Source organism: Pectinophora gossypiella, chromosome 24 (genome assembly GCF_024362695.1).
Source record: "Pectinophora gossypiella chromosome 24, ilPecGoss1.1, whole genome shotgun sequence".
Classification (NCBI taxonomy): Eukaryota; Metazoa; Arthropoda; class Insecta; order Lepidoptera; family Gelechiidae; genus Pectinophora; species Pectinophora gossypiella.
The window spans coordinates 5,740,015-5,760,644 of NC_065427.1; the positions used below are offsets into that span (position 1 = coordinate 5,740,015).

Consider the following 20,630-nt stretch of genomic DNA (forward strand, 5'->3'; position numbering starts at 1 on the left):
CTTTCTCGGTAGCTAAGTTCAAGTTTCATGCCTTTTACCCCTTCCAAAAGTATCTTACCGATTTTTTTTATATTGCTTCCGGAATTTGATCTGAGTGATAATAACAAGAAAAATAAATAAACACCTCTCCGATAGAGACCGGCTAAGCTATTGCCTATTGCAAGAAATCGTCATCATTAGCAAGTCATTACGGTATTGCATATTATAAGCTTATCAGCAACTTGGAACTTGGTCCAAGAACCTCCACTGGTGAGACTTGCATGTAATGATAGCTTATACTTGTCCTATGATTCTGGCAAAGTTCTATCAAACTCTGTCCTAGGGTTTTTTTACGGCCATGTTTGTCCTGAGTGTACAGTAGTGGACTGCAAAATCACCTCAGGATTTGTTGTCGAAAAACTATTTAACTAAGTCTATATACATAATTATATATCATAATGTACTTATATCAATTTTAAAGGGGAAGGTTATCAGAATCTGAAACATAAATAAAAAAATGCATTAAGTATGTAAACGACTTTTAGCCAACTCACGTCCGTAGCATCATTTTTCTCAGCAGCTACGTACGAGTTTCGCGCCTTCCAACCTTTCCAAAGAAGCCCAATCATTTTTTCCTTCTTCTGATATTGCATTCTTAACCTGACAAGACTAAGTGACAACAACAAGAAATAAAATAGATACCATTCCGATAGAGGCCGCGTAAGCTAATTAACCTATTGCAAGATAACGTACTCAAAGGCTAGTCATTATAATCCAACAGACGTAACATGATTAGAATGCGGGAGGACGCAAATGTAGTATGTTTTCTTTCACCACAATCTTGTTTTATTAATCCAGGCTTATATCTTGTCTTATAAACAATGCCGAATGGTACAACAAACGTATCGTAAACGTAAGGTTGCCTGGTAGTAATTGCTACCTTGGCAATAAAGCCGCCTTTTGCACCAGTTATTGCCTGAACTTGTTTAATAAATGTGTTTCTTTTGTATACAATAGAGTCATTGTATTGCATCTTGATTAGAATGACTTATTTCTTGTTTCTCTCGTACTAAGCTGCATAGTTGAATAGTTGTATTGCTGTTAGTGTTAAAGAGACACATATTTCGTCTCTTTCGCATAAGGCGATGTACTACATTTCCGTCCCGCCGCATTTTAATCATGTTACGTCTGTTGGATTATAATGACTAGCCTTTGAGTACGTTATCTTGCAATAGGTCCATAGCTTACGCGGCCTCTATCGGAATGGTATCTATTTTTTTTTTTTCTTTGTTGTCACTTGTCAGGTTAAGAATGCAATATCAGAAGAAGGAAAAAAATGATTGGGCTCCTTTGGAAAGGTTGGAAGGCGCGAAACTCGTACGTAGCTGCTGAGAAAAATGCTGCTACGGACGTGAGTTGGCTAAAAGTCGTTTACATAATGCATTTTTTTTATTTGTGTTTCAGATTCTGATAACCTTCCCCTTTAAAATTGATATAAGTACATTATGATATATAATTATGTATATAGACTTAGTTAAATAGTTTTTCGACAACAAATCCTGAGGTGATTTTGCAGTCCACTACTGTACACTCAGGACAAACATGGCCGTAAAAAAACCCTAGGACAGAGTTTGATAGAACTTTGCCAGAATCATAGGACAAGTATAAGCTATCATTACATGCAAGTCTCACCAGTGGAGGTTCTTGGACCAAGTTCCAAGTTGCTGATAAGCTTATAATATGCAATACCGTAATGACTTGCTAATGATGACGATTTCTTGCAATAGGCAATAGCTTAGCCGGTCTCTATCGGAGAGGTGTTTATTTATTTTTCTTGTTATTATCACTTAGATCAAATTCCGGAAGCAATATAAAAAAAATCGGTAAGATACTTTTGGAAGGGGTAAAAGGCATGAAACTTGAACTTAGCTACCGAGAAACAATGGCGCTGCAGATATAAATTGACTATAATTCGCTTACAAAAAGATTTTTTTTGTTTTTTTTTATGTTTCGGATTCTGGAAAAGATCCTCTTTAAAATGATATACAATATGATACATAATTATTTATGTAGACTTAGTTATCCAGCAACAAATCTTGAGCCGATTTTAGCTCCCACTGTATTTTATCACATTTTTAGCCAGGACAAACATGGCCGTAAAAAAAGAACCCCGGGACAGAATCTGATAGAACTTTGCCAGATTCATAGAGAAAGCATAAGCTTTCATTACATATAAGTCTCATCAGTGGAGGTTCTTGGACCAGATTCGCCCATTCTCCTTTGTCAGAGAACAAATTTAAAGCTCACGTGAAGCATAAGATTAATGATTACCTAAATGATAAAAATGTCTGGTATTGAATGTGTTCCTCTAGTTATTAAATAACTTGTAATGTACCCTCATTGATTTAAAAGATGTGTTGCTGTTGCAGTTTCTTGTCATTTCTTCTCCTCAGCCATAACACCTTGCGAAATGACGTAAATTCAAAAATGTTACATTGCCTTCAACAAGTTTATCCATGATAATTACGTTGAATAAATGATTCTGATTCACATAGTTTCCATGGTATGTACCCGTGAATGGCAAAAGGCTCCCCCCTATACATAACACACAAATATACTCTATTGCACCAAAATAAAAAATAGCCATAAAAGAGACTTAACTAGGTACATGGCAAATGGCGACCTTATCGCTTAAAGCGGGTTCTTTCACGGCGAGGAAATATGTAAAAATTAAAAGATGCAAACTAAGTACAACTTACCAATAAATACATGCACAATAATAAATAAATTCCTCCAGAGCCTCCGTGGTCTAGTGGTTAGAGCGTTAGGCTCACGATCTGGAGGTCCGAGTTCGATTCCCGATGGGGACATTCACTTTGTGAGACTGTCCTTTGTTCGGTAAGGACTTTATAGGCTTGAATCACCTGATTGTCTGAAAAAATAAGTTTATTCCGTGCTTCGGAGGGCACGTTAAGCCGTTGGTCCCGGCTATTAGCCGTAAAAATACCTCCACCAACCCGCAGTGGAGCACCGTGGTGGAGTATGCTCCATACCCCCTCCGGTTGATTGAGGGGAGGCCCGTGCGCAGCAGTGGGACGTATATAGGCTATTTATGTTATGTTACGTTATGTTATGTAATAAATAAATACATCAAAAATAAATATATCTCGCATGGACAGAAAGAGGACCCGGTGGTGTAATGGTTAACACGCTCGACCCGACTTGACAAGAGCTTCAAGTCCCGTCCGAGTCAGAAAAAAAATTTTCGTTTTAATTTTCTCTTTTTTATTTCAGAACTTATCACAAGAGGTCTCGTTCCTATCAGCCGCTTTGCAGGAGGAACGGTTCAAGACAGAACGACTGGAAGAACAAATCAACGATCTCACTGAATTGCATCAAAACGAGGCTAGTGACATTTTATAATAATTATAAAGTCCACATTGTCTCCACTGGGGCAATTCGTATTCGACGCGCCCTTGCCGCGGGGGTGGGCGCCTCTTACTTCAATAGGCCAGAGTGAGATGGTGGCTGAGTTCGGATAGGGACCCAGACCTACGGGGTATAACGTAGAACCCTTGTCCAAGGATACGGGTGAAGACCTCAACGGTTACAGAGGCGGAGATGGGAGCCATCGGTACGGCAATGCAGGACGGAAGGGGCAAGTCACAGGGACTGTAACCTGCAACCTGACTGAGGGCAGCAGTAACTGTCAGTACTATTCAGAGGCGGAGGACAGGAGTCCTAGTACGGCCTTGAAAAACTACTCTGGGCGCCATCCCACTCGCGTCAGACAGAGTACTGCGGGGCGGAAGGCAAGAGGGAAACCACTGCCCTATTTTTCCCTAAAAAGTAGCATGGACAATGCTACACCGAGAAGAGCGTGGCTCTTAAAAAAATGATGATGAAAGTCCACATTGCATGAGCAATTGGGGTAGGCTGACGTACAAGAATCGTACTAAGTACCCGCGTTCCACCGAGAGTTGTAAATGCAGATCTCTATTAATTGTCTCAGGCAAAAGGCTATTCTTAATATTCTCACGATTTTTCGCCAATTTGTTTAAATAATTGGAGAGTTTTGAATCTACATATTACGTTGATTTGCTAAATGAAAAAATAAAACAGAAATACTTGTCGCTCACAATAATCGTTTTTTAAAAAAGATTCCTAAAGAATCATTCTTAAACTAAGTATTAGAATATTTTACACGCTTTCTAGCTTGTGATATTTGTACTCGATTTTATTTCCTTAATTAAATTCTCTTAAAATGGTTTGTTTAATATTATATGTGTAACTTTCCAGGTAGAAAATTTAAAGCAAGCGTTAACAGATGTGGAGGAGAAAGTTCAGTATCAGAGTGAAGAAAGGATACGAGACATACACGAGGCCTTAGACCTGTGTCAGACTAAAGTGAGTATTGATTTGTTGTTACAATTATAACTCTTGGCTATTCGCTTCACCATAAGTGCGACGGAGACAGACAGTTCGCGTGCGCCCCCTTTTACTTGTCGAATTTGTTTTCGAATTCACGTTTGGATCATAAATGATTATCACGTGCTCAGCGGTCAAGAAAACATCGTGAGGAAACCCACATTCCCGAGATGCATTTCCGGAGGTATGTGACCTAACCTGTATTGGGCTGGTTTTCCCGTCGCGGATTGGAAGGTCAGACAGGCAGTCGCTTCTGTAAAAGACCGGACCTGTCAAATCTTCAGGTTAGGTAAGCGGACCCTGTGAAAAACGGGATAATGATCGCTTCTAGTGCAGAATGTTGCCACACGACAGAAGAAGAGGTAGAAGAAAAGGTAGGGTGGTGGTACAGTCAAGAGCAATATAATGTACCCACTTTAGGACTCTGTCGCACTAACATATTTGACATTTAGTGAGACTTACAGTTCAATTTGTCAAAAAAGTTAATGTGACATGGTACCAAAGTGTATACATATTAATGCTCGTGACCGTACGAAGGTGGTTTGGTTTTGTTTGTCATTGTTCCGTGTGCACAGATAAGCAAGCTGGAGCAGTGGGCGGTGGGCGGCGGCGGGGGGGGCGCGGGCGCGGGCCCCGGCGAGCCCGGCCCCGCGGGGCTGCCGCCGCGCCTGCTGCTCGTGAAGCTGCTCAACGTGGCGCTCACGCTGCTGCAGCTGGCGCTGCTGCTCGTGGCCACCGTCGCCGGCGTCGCCATGCCCTTCCTACGGACACGGTATGTCACGAAAACTTTCAGAGATTCCTACCTTGATTCTTGTATCAAGTGGAATTTTTCAGCCAATAGTTCATACTTCAGCCTTGCACTCCACTCGTCCGCAAACTTTACGACGTTCGGAGATCCGCGATAGTATATTGAAAGGTCGTCTTTTTCGATTTACAGGAAAGCTAAAAATCTTAGTAAGATCGGCTATTTATGACATTTTTGTATGGACTATCTTACAAAAAGTAATAATAAAATTGCATCCTATCATATAAAATATACATTGCAGGTAAAGTGCCATGGAATTCGAGAAGTAGTAGAGCTATCGTAGTTATATGTTTGCAGGAGTAATAGTAAAAGAGAGTGGGGTTGACTCGGCGAAAGCGGTTCTCACACGAAATTAAATTAAAAATTAAAAATCAAAAAAATTAAAAAAATCAAAAAATTAGAGTCTTTCCAACTTCTTTCTTCTATTCCGTGCTCTCTGATAAGGATGATACATACATACATAAACCTACGTCTATTTCCCACCAGGCCAAGCAGAGACTATGGAATTCCATTTGCTTCGATCCTGGCACACTTCTTTTGCTTCCTCCACATTCATCAATCGTTTCATACACGCACGCCGGTTCAGAGTAGATCGTACTGAACCTTTTCTAGGGACATCTCCAATTTGGTCCGTGTACGTCCTTTTAGGTCTAATATTAAATTTAAGTATGGAACGTTGTTGCTGCTTTGAACATTTATCTCAGGACGTCCACCAACACCTTCTGATCATTCTAATGAACATCTTCCTATGCTTTTTGTAATTGTTTTGTGACAAAATTTTAAGTGATGTTATTGTCGTTGTGTGTGGCGTCCTTTTATAATAAACAATTTCTATTTCTAAAAAATGTAACTTATACATTGTTTTGAGTTTACGCGGTTATTATCATAATTAAAACACATAATAACGGGTTCTTACCGCGTTTAAATGGGGATATGAGAGGGGATATATAAACGCGGTAAGAACCCGTTATTATGTGTTTTAAAAATGTAACTTTTCTATCTTCTCAACAGAGTCAGAGTCCTAACGACATCGCTAGCGGTAATGCTCGGAGTAATGGTGCTCAAACAATGGCCTGAAGTCACACAGCTGTCAGAACACCTCGTCAGACGGTTGAAGGAGTATCTACTAGACAAACACCACGACAGGTAATGCAATTGTTGAAATATACGAGCACTTTGTGAGGAATATTGGAGTGTACGAGTGGATAGAGTTATGTCGGAAACATTATTTTAATCAGAGGTACATCCATCGCAGGATGAAATAGGTATGGTCACGAGCATTAATATGTATACACTTTGGTACCATGTCACATTAACTTTTTTGACAAATTCAACTGTAAGTCTCACTAAATTTCAAATATGTTAGTGCGACAGAGTCCTAAAGTGGGTACATTATATTGCTCGTGACTGTACCCACGCCTCACGCAAGCGCGACGCGAAATAAGGTCCTTGGTACACGCGACTACTGGAACATCCGTGTTTTTTCAAGATGTTGCACGCCAAAGGAAATGTCTTATTATTATATCATCACTAAAAGCCACGCTCTTGTCGTTGTAGCATTGTCCATGCTAATTTTTAGGGAAAAATAGGTCAGTGGTTTCCCTCTTGCCTTCCGCGCTACTCTGTCTGACGCGAGTGGGATGGCGCCCAGAGTAGTCTATTTCAAAACCGTACTAGTACCCCTGTCCTCCGCCTCTGAATAGTATTGACAGTTACTGCTGCCCTTAGTCAGGTTGCAGGTTACAGTCCCTGTGACTTGCCCCTTCCGTCCTGCAATGCCGTACCGATGGCTCCCATCTCCGCCTCTGCAATCGTTGAGGTCTTCATCCGTTGTTTGATAAATTATTAATATTTTTTTATCCTATTAATAAATCGTATATACAATAAAGCTTTCAACCCATTTGAATATGAATATATAATACACACATATTTTGATGTGATATAAAAGTTTAACTGAAGCTAATTCTTTTAATAGATAATTTCACAATATTCCACTTTTATTAAATTAGATAATTATTCAAATGTACGTTAAAAATCCGCTAGAAAAATATATAATTATTAGTCAATGTGTAATTTTGAAATGTATAAGATTATAATTTAATTTTTTTATCACGAAACCGAGCGATTTTGTTATGTATTCCATCAGTTTAAGAGCTTTGTTATGTATATATAGTGCGTTATACAAATATAATTATATTATAAAGGTGCCGATTCCAGTAAACACCATCTATGTTTATTTTAGGTTATACCTGTCATTTTCTTATCCGTCGAAATTAGCCAGTAACTCGACAGAATTAAGTTGACAGTACACGTCAAACGGGTTGCATTTCAGCGAGATACCTATTTTATTCCGGGCAAAATTAACAGTTGTCAATCACCCGTCCCTTTCCTTTTCGGCGGATAAGAAAATGACGGGTATAACTTAAAATGAAATTAGGTGGTGTCGGCAGGAATTGGGGCCAATAGCTAATTAAATAATATTGTACGAGGTTTAGCGTTGGTTTATGCTTATATAACAGGTTGTTGTAGGATTTATTCTCATTTTATTCGATATTTTGTAGTTTACGAAACCTTTTTTTTTCATATAAATGGTTACTATATAATGTGTATTTATATTTCGAAAAAGAAATAATGAAAAAGTATTTTATACAAGAATCAATATCGTCGTCTGATAGACAAAATCACGTAAGCACCTTTTTGGAAAATTATATTCTGCTATGATTTTATTCAACAAAACGTAAATTTATTTCTATTTATTTAAATTCGGTTAAAAATCAAACCACCTCGATTGAAACTAGCGTGTCTATTGGGAGGTTAAATATTGTCTCCGAATATACTTAAAAAAATATATTTTATATTTTTTCTTATTTTTTTAAGAGGCTTACCTGGTTTTCATTATACGATATCTACTTGGCCCCAACAAAGTCTTCAAATAATAATAAAATACCTGAATAATGAGTAAATTCTAATAAATTGATTAAAAAAAATATTTGGCCATTGCGTTAGCGCAAGTTTAGATTTATTTATTAGTGTACCTTTTATATGGTAGCCATGAATGTGTGAAAGGGACCGAAATCACAATAATGTCGACCTTTTAAATTATATAAATAACAATCATTTCCTCTTAAAAATATGTATTCAAATACTACTTATTACATGCACATTTTACTTGATTTTTATTGCAAATTATGAATTATTATGAATTAAGGACTTAATTGCAATATGTATGCAAAGTATTTTTCTAACTTTTATTTTCAAATTTATTTATTTTCTATTATTTTTTACCGTTATGACTTTATTTATTACCCCTTTTTTAATTTTATTTTATTTTTCCTTTCAGTTTATTAATTTCTGTTTTTTTCTACTTCAGGTCATATGAGTGCAGGTCATTATGTGGTTGATGATTGGCCATTTTAACTTCAAGGTTACAGTTAACCTGGGTTAGTCTACCCTACCCGATCGGCTGGAGCGTGATATTGCAATTTTGTCCCCCGATGTATCCCTTACATTGTTAAAGGTAGTTGACATTTTTTTTTTATTTATTTTCTTTGAAGAAAATACGGAGAACTGTAATAAAGTGGTTAAAAACTATATTTTAATATAAAAAAGATTGTGAAAAAAAAAATGGGAAAAAGTAATAAGCAAAAATAATGCTTTTCTGTACTGAAATACTCATTTGATCATTTCTAATGTTCACAATAAAATAAAACTTGAAATGACAAAATCGTTCTTAAATGAATTCTGAATTTTTTTTTTCCTATTTATTACATTTAAGAAGTATACCTTTGATCCCAGTTGTCTATTCGCTACAGACGGATCTTTAAACATGTATCAGTGATACATTAAGTTATAATTAACTTTTACAAATGTGAAGATGAGTATAAACCAGCGGGCTGGGTTACTTGAACACATTACATTTCCTTGAACGGTCACGAGTAATAATTTTGTATACACTTTGAAGCCATGTCACATTAACTTTCTTGACAAATTAAACCGTAAGTCTCATTATAATGTCAGATATGATAGTACGGCAGGGTTCTAAAGTGGGTACATGTTATTGCTCATGACTACACTTTATTGTATGTTTACGATACCTTAGTTATTTATCGCATAGAGGTAATTTAAGTATGTTATATTTTATATAACGATGCAAACGCGATATAATGAATGGCCGGACAAATGTGTGAAGTATCGTGTGGTGACCGGTGAACTGAACTAAACATGGATGCAGTCTCTTCCCTTTGTTCCCTAGGTATTACTAGTCGAGTCATAGGAGATTTTTCTTTCCCAACTATTATTCTCTATGGCACTACCATTCTCATTGGCTAATAACACCCATCATACTCGCCAATTGGGTCGTGTACGGTCACGAGCATTAATATGTATACACTTTGGTACCATGTCACATTAACTTTTTTGACAAATTGAACTGTAAGTCTCACTAAATGTCAAATATGTTAATGCGACAGAGTCCTAAAGTGGGTACATTATATCGCTCATGACTGTACTAGGTTCAAGATAAATTATGAAATTCTGATTACTAAATAAAGACAGATCTAGAACTAAAGAAAATTATTTTCTTTTTTCTATTTAACTTATTTTTTAATTTTAAGCAAGAAAAACGTAATAATAAGTCCGACATTTTATCACGTTTTTCTATGACGCCACACTGTGCTATTTCATACAAATTCCATAGTAATTTTGAGTTTTGACGTTTAGTAAAAAGTAACTGATTTGACTAGTTGGAAACTAGCCTATTGTTGACGCCAAAACTCACTCAAAACAAAACACAATCACAGTAGCAAAATAATTTATACATAAACACGTTGTTGATTTTATGTCGCTATTTGTCAGTGCTTAGCCACTTACGCAGTATCGTAAATAAGTTGACGAAAGTACGTGCCGATTTGTACCTTTACATGACGGCGATAAATGCTATGGCTTTTTTTAGGGTGGCATATGAATGCTTATTTTATTGATGGTATGATTTTGAACTCCCGCCCCCCGCGGTACGATTTTCGTTGCGTCATTTTTGAGCCGCTTCCATCATGGTATAAGAAGGCCAGGTATGCTCAATCCTATAACAACCCGCCATTGCTAGCCCTTGATGACTTAAGTGTTACCATTAAATTGGTATCTCCAACATTCCAAGGACGTAAACTTTATTATTGAAAATTAAGTGAATTACTGACTAATGTATTTAATTACTATTATTTGTGACGTATATAAAAACGTTAAAACTGTACGAAAATCTTTTAATAAACATAAATTTTTCTTTGTATAACTTTGAACGTGGGTAATTTATTGTTTTCAAAATGGCAACGTGCGGGATGACGTCAGCTGGGCTAACCTTGAAATAATAGCTGTCAGTTTTGAGCATACATCATTTCCTTTTTTTTTGGAATTTTTTGGCCTAGTTGCATAGGCCATACCTTATTTCCTTATACCATGGCTTCCATGTTTGTTTCCGTTCCACGGTGGCAGGCACCGTTATGTACCTCAGTTCCAAGGCTGACAGACGCTAGGCACATCTCGAATTAAAGATAAAAAAAGTTAGATAGAGAACTGATGCTTCGTTTAGGTGACGGTTTACGGTGAAGTGGTTATGTTTAAATATTTTATTGTATTCCTTCTTAATTTTTTTTCTAACGTCAAACTGAAACCGACAAAAAATTCATAATAAATTTTGTAAAATGTATTTTTTGCGAGGTCACATATTCACAGATTAAGTAAAATAAGCTATATCAATTTTAAATAAATTATATCCCGTTTTTAACTTCCAAATAAAAATAATTATTTACTTTTCAAACATACCAATGTGTTTATGTGACTATCTAAACTGATTTTGATAATTTTATGGCAACGTGAAAATTCTTTTTGTGATATTGATATTAAACGAGACAAAATGAGATTGTATTACCATCACAATATTTATAATATTGTTTATCTGATATATTTTTTTTACGTTATTTTAGTAATAGAGTAATGCTTTGAAATTTTTGCGTCGAATAATCGATTTTTTTTAGCTATTCGATTCGATTTCCAGACACAACAGCTAAATAATGTGGTTTGGATTTTCAAAAATGTCAATATAAATAAACGTCACAATAAATTAAATTCTTATTTGGTAGAAATCATAATTACATTTAAAAAGATACAAATAATTATCATAATCTATATTTGAATATTTCAAAGGTATTCCATCCGATTATTCGACGCTACTGAGAGAGCATGAATGATTATTTAATTATGTTTTAAAAGAGTCACTGGTGTTCCAACATCATTGTTGTCAATTTTAAAGTTAGCGAGGCGATGGAGGGAATGTAACGACTTTATTATTATTATTAATTAATTATTTAGCTAAATTGATGCCATGTTGACGGGATTTTAATAACATTTATACGTTAAGTAGCTTTTGCCCGCGGCTTCGTTCGCGTTAAATTCTGGGTAACACGGATTCCCTTTCCTAATGTACAAAAATTTTGCTTCCTACTTTGAAAACTGCGAAAAGTCCGATGTTAAGTTCACCCCCTCATCGAAGAGGTTGAGAGCAGTTTTGCACAGAAAATAATGTACGATTTTTTTTAGTCACAAATATTCTGCATACCAGTTTTTAGCTTTCTACCTTGAAAATTGCGGAATGCTCCATACGAACTTCCACTCCCCATTTTAAGGAAGTGGGGGGTTAGAAAGAGAACTATCCTTCAACTATCTCAAATAGCAATATTGCTTTTTTAGATAAATTGCTTTGATGTAGGCCTTTTCAACCCCCGAAGAGATTGTGTTGTTGAGATAAACATTTTCGTATTACACCATAAATGCGTGAGACTGAAAAAAAATAAAAATATGTATAAATGTTATCAAAACCATGTCCTATCGGCAAAACTATCTAGGAAAATCTTTTCTAAAATAATAAACCTAATATTTATAAAGATAACATTCCAAATTTCTTACTGAACGTAGACGAATATAGCTTGGTGATTTAACTAGAAACTTATGATTTTTATAATAAGTATTTTTTTGTATAAAGTCCCCAGAAATTAATTGTATCTAGTACGTTTTTTAAATTATTCTCTCCTGCTTACTTAACTACATTTAAAAATAGGTAATTAGCATTGACTACTATTTGTTTCTGTTTACATCTTTCCCAATTTCTATTGGATTACCAGCGGTCCTAAACTAGTTTCAACCACATAAATAAATAGTTCAATAAGGGATTCTCCAGGCTACATTCCTTAAAAACAATATAGATGACGCTGTAAAGATTTTCCTTCGTTTAACATTCTAATTTCATGGATCAACAGACATATGCATCTTTTATCTTTGTTTTTGGATATCAATGATGACACTTTTTATTACACCCAGCCACAATTACATCTTCCACCCGTTATTATTCTGATCTAAATTAAGAGAAGCAATATAGGTAGCAAGAGCAAAATTCTATACATAATGTGATCCAAATATCAAGCGACAATTATTTTCATATATGCATATGTGATTACATTGTATTTTTCATTAATTATGTACCCGAGTAATGAGATAATAGGGAATTGTCACGATAAATATCTATTACAAACGTAGCCTGGAAAGTCCTTTATTGTTGGGTAAGATAATAAGTGAGGGACCTCGATCTGGAGGTAGGCGTTTTGAAATTCCAAGTAATCCATCACGCAGCATTATTGAGCGTAAGTATACTACTAAAAGGGAACATCTGATCTAGCTATAGGTACGGTCACGAGTACTAATATGTATACACTTTGAAACCATGTCACATTAACTTTTTTGACAAATTAAACCGTAAGTCTCATTCGATGTCAAATATGATAGTGCGACAGGGTTCTAAAGTGGGTACATGATATTTCGCATGACTGTACATAAGTTTTCTTCTTGTTAACTCACCAAGCACTAAATAATCCCTTAAAAACTAGATCTTTAAAGTACCCACTTACCATCCATATTGTTAATGTAAAAAAAAAACTATTGCTAAAACAACGCTTTTTGTGAAAAGTAGTTATTGTTATTGTAAATATATTTTTTTACATCACCATGTAAATGTTATTTTTCATATCATTTCGTAAGACATTTTAAAATTGTTATTTGGAGTTTGTCATATGTCGGACTTGTTATTTTGTATAGATTAAAAAAGGGTTTTAAAAAGCTCGTACACGTTTAAGACATCTCAGAGTTACTTAGTCAATGATCAATTCATTAAAAAAAGCAATATTGCTATGTGGCATTTGCTGATTTACTTTTATATGCGCCAATGTCAAATAGCAATATTGCTTTTCAGATTAATTTCTCCAATGTGGCCTCTTTAGACCCTCCTGCTCCAAATATTGTTTACAGTCATGAGTCATGTACTCACTTTAGAACTCTGTCGCATTTACATATTTGACATTTAGTGAGGCTTTCAGTTCAATTTGTCAAAAAAGTTTATGTGACACGGTACCAAGTTGTATACATGATGCTCGTGACCGCATGTCCTGTAGACACAAATTTATAAGACATTTACAGGATAAACTTATTCTAAGGTGGGCAAAGGCGGCCTACCATATATTATAAGTTATACCTGTCACTTTCTAATCTGCCGAAAAGGAAAGGAACGGGAATCGACAGGTATAACTTAAAATGAGATTGGGAGGTGTCTGCAGGAATCAAAGATATTAAGCTGAATGTTGTAAAATAATATATCTAGCGAAAATAAGGGTTTTTTTTTCCAGAAAAAGTAATATGGGAAATAACAAGTCCAATATATAACAACTCGTTATATCCTTGCCTGATTCGTCCTAAGGATCTATTCTAAGAGAACGCATAGTATTAAACGAATGTGTAGATTTACGTTGATGCTCTCATGTCAAATGTAACACAGTTTTGTATTTGGTTGCCGGCTATGGAATAAAATCATCATAATTTTATTCAAGACTTTTATTTCGTGTGAAGTAGGAAGTGATACTCCGCATTGCTCCGATACGACATATAATATAACACTTTATCTCTTTTATCATCACATGGGACTTAAACGTAGTGAGAAATGGTTGTATAAACTACTTATTTCGTCGTTGCCAATTTAAAATATGTGCAATCGGGTAAATTTTATAGAAATAAAAAAGAACATCCGTGTGCAATTTTTTTGTATGACTGTATTATTTTTTCTTAACAGATAATTGATATTTACGTTCGATCCTGACAAAATAGAAATTTGGTGAGGACGACACATAAGAGCTTTTAAATTGGCAACGACGATTTAAGTCAACTACACCACTCTGACTACCCTTTTGGGGATACCGGCGCGATACTGTCATTTTTTGTTTTGTCAAGCTAGCCCGTGGAGTGGAATTTTGATTTCTACGTCTGAAGTTGTAATGGGAAATGTTTGAGAAGTTCGATAAAAATTGGGGCAAATTTTTCGTTATTTTTGTACTACACCGCACCATTTTCAAGATATCTTCAATTATGCAATGTCTCTCCTGCTTTTGTTTCTCGAATTATGCCAATAATTTTATTTGTAAAACCAGTCCTACAATTTTCAGCCTAAAAAAAGTTCCTGAAAATCCTGAAAGTTTCATGTTCATCCCGTAGTAGTGCAAAAAGTAGGGGGGTTTGTTAAAAAGGGGGGCAAATTTTCATTATTTTTGCTTTAAAACGCACCGTTTTCGAGATATCTTCAATTTTGTGCAAATTCCCCATATCCCTTTCCCATGTTTGTTTCTCGAATTATGCCAATAATTTTATTTGTTAAACCAGTCCCGCGATTTTCGCAGCCTAGAAAAAGTTCCTGAAAATCCTGAAAGTTTCATGTTCATCTTGTAGTAGTGCAAAAAGTAGGGGGGTTTATTAAAAAGGGGGGCAAATTTTCATTATTTTTGCTCTAAAACGCACCGTTTTCGAGATATTTTCAATTTTGTGCAAATTCCCCATGTCCCTTTTCCATGTTTGTTTCTCGAATTATGCCAATAATTTTATTTGTTAAACCAGTCCCGCGATTTTCGCAGCCTAGAAAAAGTTCCTGAAAATCCTGAAAGTTTCATGTTCATCCTGTAGTAGTGCAAAAAGTAGGGGGGTTTATTAAAAAGGGGGGCAAATTTTCATTATTTTTGCTCTAAAACGCACCGTTTTCGAGATATCTTCAATTTTGTGCAAATTCCCCATGTCCCTTTCCCATGTTTGTTTCTCGAATTATGCCAATAATTTTATTTGTTAAACCAGTCCCACGATTTTCGCAGCCTAGAAAAAGTTCCTGAAAATCCTGAAAGTTTCATGTTCATCTTGTAGTAGTGCAAAAAGTAGGGGGGTTTATTAAAAAGGGGGGCAAATTTTCATTATTTTTGCTCTAAAACGCACCGTTTTCGAGATATTTTCAATTTTGTGCAAATTCCCCATGTCCCTTTTCCATGTTTGTTTCTCGAATTATGCCAATAATTTTATTTGTTAAACCAGTCCCGCGATTTTCGCAGCCTAGAAAAAGTTCCTGAAAATCCTGAAAGTTTCATGTTCATCCTGTAGTAGTGCAAAAGGTAGGGGGGTTTATTAAAAAGGGGGGCAAATTTTCATTATTTTTGCTCTAAAACGCACCGTTTTCGAGATATCTTCAATTTTGTGCAAATTCCCCATTTCCCTTTTCCATGTTTGTTTCTCGAATTACGCCAATAATTTTATTTGTTAAACCAGTCCCGCGATTTTCGCAGCCTAGAAAAAGTTCCTGAAAATCCTGAAAGTTTCATGTTCATCCTGTAGTAGTGCAAAAAGTAGGGGGGTTTATTAAAAAGGGGGGCAAATTTTCATTATTTTTGCTCTAAAACGCACCGTTTTCGAGATATCTTCAATTTTGTGCAAATTCCCCATGTCCCTTTTCCATGTTTGTTTCTCGAATTATGCCAATAATTTTATTTGTTAAACCAGTCCCGCGATTTTCGCAGCCTAGAAAAAGTTCCTGAAAATCCTGAAAGTTTCATGTTCATCCTGTAGTAGTGCAAAAAGTAGGGGGGTTTATTAAAAAGGGGGGCAAATTTTCATTATTTTTGCTCTAAAACGCACCGTTTTCGAGATATCTTCAATTTTGTGCAAATTCCCCATGTCCCTTTCCCATGTTTGTTTCTCGAATTATGCCAATAATTTTATTTGTTAAACCAGTCCCACGATTTTCGCAGCCTAGAAAAAGTTCCTGAAAATCCTGAAAGTTTCATGTTCATCCTGTAGTAGTGCAAAAAGTAGGGGGGCAAATTTTCATTATTTTTGCTCTAAAACGCACCGTTTTCGAGATATCTTCAATTTTGTGCAAATTTCCCATGTCCCTTTTCTATGTTTGTTTCTCGAATTATGCCAATAATTTTATTTGTTAAACCAGTCCCGCGATTTTCGCAGCCTAGAAAAAGTTCCTGAAAATCCTGAAAGTTTCATGTTCATCTTGTAGTAGTGCAAAAAGTAGGGGGGTTTATTAAAAAGGGGGGCAAATTTTCATTATTTTTGCTCTAAAACGCACCGTTTTCGAGATATTTTCAATTTTGTGCAAATTCCCCATGTCCCTTTCCCATGTTTGTTTCTCGAATTATGCCAATAATTTTATTTGTTAAACCAGTCCCACGATTTTCGCAGTCTAGAAAAAGTTCCTGAAAATCCTGAAAGTTTCATGTTCATCCTGTAGTAGTGCAAATAGTAGGGGGGGTTTATTAAAAAGGGGGGCAAATTTTCATTATTTTTGCTCTAAAACGCACCGTTTTCGAGATATCTTCAATTTTGTGCAAATTCCCCATGTCCCTTTTCCACGTTTGTTTCTCGAATTATGCCAATAATTTTATTTGTTAAACCAGTCCCGCGATTTTCGCAGCCTAGAAAAAGTTCCTGAAAATCCTGAAAGTTTCATGTTCATCCTGTAGTAGTGCAAAAAGTAGGGGGGTTTATTAAAAAGGGGGGCAAATTTTCATTATTTTTGCTCTAAAACGCACCGTTTTCGAGATATCTTCAATTTTGTGCAAATTCCCCATTTCCCTTTTCCATGTTTGTTTCTCGAATTATGCCAATAATTTTATTTGTTAAACCAGTCCCGCGATTTTCGCAGCCTAGAAAAAGTTCCTGAAAATCCTGAAAGTTTCATGTTCATCCTGTAGTAGTGCAAAAAGTAGGGGGGTTTATTAAAAAGGGGGGCAAATTTTCATTATTTTTGCTCTAAAACGCACCGTTTTCGAGATATCTTCAATTTTGTGCAAATTCCCCATTTCCCTTTTCCATGTTTGTTTCTCGAATTATGCCAATAATTTTATTTGTTAAACCAGTCCCACGATTTTCGCAGCCTAGAAAAAGTTCCTGAAAATCCTGAAAGTTTCATGTTCATCCTGTAGTAGTGCAAAAAGTAGGGGGGTTTATTAAAAAGGGGGGCAAATTTTCATTATTTTTGCTCTAAAACGCACCGTTTTCGAGATATCTTCAATTTTGTGCAAATTCCCCATGTCCCTTTTCCATGTTTGTTTCTCGAATTATGCCAATAATTTTATTTGTTAAACCAGTCCCACGATTTTCGCAGCCTAGAAAAAGTTCTTGAAAATCCTGAAAGTTTCATGTTCATCCTGTAGTAGTGCAAAAAGTAGGGGGGTTTATTAAAAAGGCGGCAAATTTTCATTGTTTTTGCTCTAAAACGCACCGTTTTCGAGATATCTTCAATTTTGTACAAATTGCCCATGTCCCTTTTCCATGTTTGTTTCTCGAATTATGCAAGCAGTCCTACGGTTTTCGTCGCTTAAAGTTCCTGATACTTAGTCCTTAAGTTCCTGAAATTCCTGAGAGTTTTATGTTTACTGTTATAGTCAGTTGCGGCCCTAAGTGCGATCGCACCGGGCGTCGTTTTAGGAGGGGCGCCAAAAGCAGCCACCCTGACGACGGGACCACCCTGGCTGGCAGTTGGATTGGGCACACCTGCACTGTGAATTATACCTCTTAGCGGCCACATAAAACTCATACATTTAATAGGTGGCCGTAAACTAATCGAGGAAAAAACCGATTTTGAAGGGGCGCCACTGTGAGGTCTCGCACCTTCTAAATATTTTGCTAAGGCCGCTTCTGTTTGTAGTGGATTTAATTAATTGTCTTTAGTCCTTTTCGTGGGCATCCTCAGAAACTTAGAAGATTTAAATGCATTAATTTTGCAGTAAATTTTAGGTTACAAATGATAAAAAAAAACAGTGTTAACAACATTAAAAATAAAATCTTTATTAAAAACTCATAGTATTATCAACGTGCTTTTAAAATGTAAAAAAAAATACAGATAAATATTTAATATAACGCTATGGTAATACATATCACTGCTTCATTATAAAATCACTTTCACTTTATTTATTGCCATATAAAATAATTAATATAACGAAAACAGAAAAAAAAATATGTTACATAGGTACATGCATAAACTCAATCCCGCAAATCGTAATGGGTTGAGGCTCAAGGATTCAGTAGACTTAGAGGTACTTTAGGTAGGAAGTTCTAAGATGTATTTTTTGTACGATATGGTGATAGGTTAGTCCATCGCCCAAATAGGGTGTTTTGACATCGTAACAAAAACTTTGAGGAATAATTCAGACTATGATTCTCAGTTTATATCAAGTGGAAGCACAAAAAAAATATATATTTTACGACGGAAAAATCCACTCGATATTAACTCAGAATCATCCGCCTCAGTATTCGGTATGGTGTCGCCAACAGACCATTATACAGACAATGGTCCATCAGGTAAGACCTGTTACTTATTCTTCTTTCACATCAGGGTTGGTGACAGACAAATTTTCAGGTTTTGGTGGTAAAGCGGGCTTCTCGTCCGACCCTAAACCAGAGTCGTTTTGGATTTCCTCTTCATTTGTATCTCCACCACCGTTCACCATTTCCTCATCATCAGGATTATCAGTTAAACCGTTTATAAGTTCATCATCTTCAACTTCCGTAGTGTGTGGTTCTTCAAATACTTGTTCGTCGCTAATGATTTCTGATTCTTGTTCTTCAGCGGGATTTTCTTCATCATTTACAGCAACGATATTGTTGGTAGGAGCGATATTTTCTTCATTTTTTGCGGAAATTATATTGTTGGGTGCGACATTATTAGCAAAATTTCTCTGGGCGCTTCGGTTCATAGGGACTGTGATAGTCCAAGGCTTTTTCTGTATCGTCGACGTGCTTCTTTCATAAGGCCTAAGGAGGTATTGAAGACGTTAGTTTATGAAGATTAGAAAATGGAAGAATGTAGTTTAATAAAAGCATCAATTTTGAGGTTAGCTTTAGTTAGAAAAGAATCTTATGAGATGCTTATCAAGAAATTAAAAAGAAAATTGAGAGAAAAGATAATAAAAAAAAGTTGGTTAATTATTGTAGTGTCAATAAGATTAGGTCCACACACACTAAACATTAAAACACGAAGAAACAGTCCAAAACATGAAAGTATAAACCCATAAAAGCCACACCAACAATACAACTCACCCATATGATACGTAAGTACCCTTTCCATAAACAAAAATAATAATGTCATATGTAGTACGGCTGATGATGATGAAAAATAATTAATATGACTCTGTTAAATATAGCATCATTATTTGACAGCAGGACAGAAAGATAGAATACAACCTTGTGCAAAAGAGACAATCATCAAAGTGAAACCACAAGTCAAACCACAAGGTTTCATTATGGTGTCTCTAACACCCATACGTACCCGTACGGTTACCTGACGTACTTGTACGGTGAGTGACATCGATTACTGAGGGGGATGATTCAGCTCATGATTCAGAGTTAATATCAAGTGGAATTTACCATCGCAACAGTATAACACTGAAAATTATTTCAAAAAAACAAAAAATAAACATGAATTTTGCAACGGAAAAATCCACTTGATATTAACTCAGAATCATGAACGGAATCATCGCCCTCAGTATTTGATACGGTGTCACTAACACTATAAATGATCGAAATTATAATCAGCATGAAACCAGGACAACACAAATAAAATCAATATATATTTTACCAATTCCTTTTAATTATTTATATGCTTACATCGTCTTTATTTAATGACAGCTAGCGTAATCTAGGTACAGGGTATTGTATAGCATATAATGTAGGTATTAATATACGAAATTCTTGATTAGTAATCATTTGATTCCCTGACAAAATATATCTAAAATAATCGATAAAAAAAAATCTTAAAAACACTAACAAAATAAAAATATACAATTTTAAAATATCTTGTAAATCGTTGTATTCCTCGATGGGAATGTCAAATAAAATGCTCTACAAAAATAATTCACATTCAAAATTGGAATTTTTACGCGACAAATTTATAAAATGTTTAAAAAAATACTATTAACGAAGTGTTTAAAACTGAAGTAGTTTTAGACACTTGAACAGGCAGAGAATCTACCGTGAATAGTATTTCCGTTTCGTAAAAAAATCTTCA

The 20,630-nt window shown here is 35.6% G+C and overlaps 2 protein-coding genes across 3 annotated transcripts in view; one reads left to right on the forward strand and one right to left on the reverse strand.

Annotated features, from left to right (window-relative positions):
- LOC126377922 (transmembrane and coiled-coil domains protein 2) overlaps positions 1-14,127 on the forward strand; it is a 55,716-nt gene extending 41,589 nt beyond the window's left edge. The window contains exons 13-17 of the mRNA XM_050025979.1: positions 3,274-3,384; positions 4,279-4,386; positions 4,983-5,179; positions 6,224-6,358; positions 8,583-14,127. Coding sequence (XP_049881936.1) covers positions 3,274-3,384; positions 4,279-4,386; positions 4,983-5,179; positions 6,224-6,358; positions 8,583-8,613 — 582 coding nt within the window. The 3' untranslated portion in view covers positions 8,614-14,127. The remainder of the gene's footprint in view (positions 1-3,273; positions 3,385-4,278; positions 4,387-4,982; positions 5,180-6,223; positions 6,359-8,582) is intronic.
- Positions 14,128-18,387: 4,260 nt separating this feature from the next.
- The window catches only part of LOC126377841 (plastin-2), a 62,380-nt gene continuing 60,137 nt past the window's right edge, over positions 18,388-20,630 (reverse strand). For both annotated transcript variants that reach the window (XM_050025811.1, XM_050025812.1), the window contains exon 15: positions 18,388-19,378. In XM_050025811.1, coding sequence (XP_049881768.1) covers positions 18,940-19,378 — 439 coding nt within the window. In that variant the 3' untranslated portion in view covers positions 18,388-18,939. The remainder of the gene's footprint in view (positions 19,379-20,630) is intronic.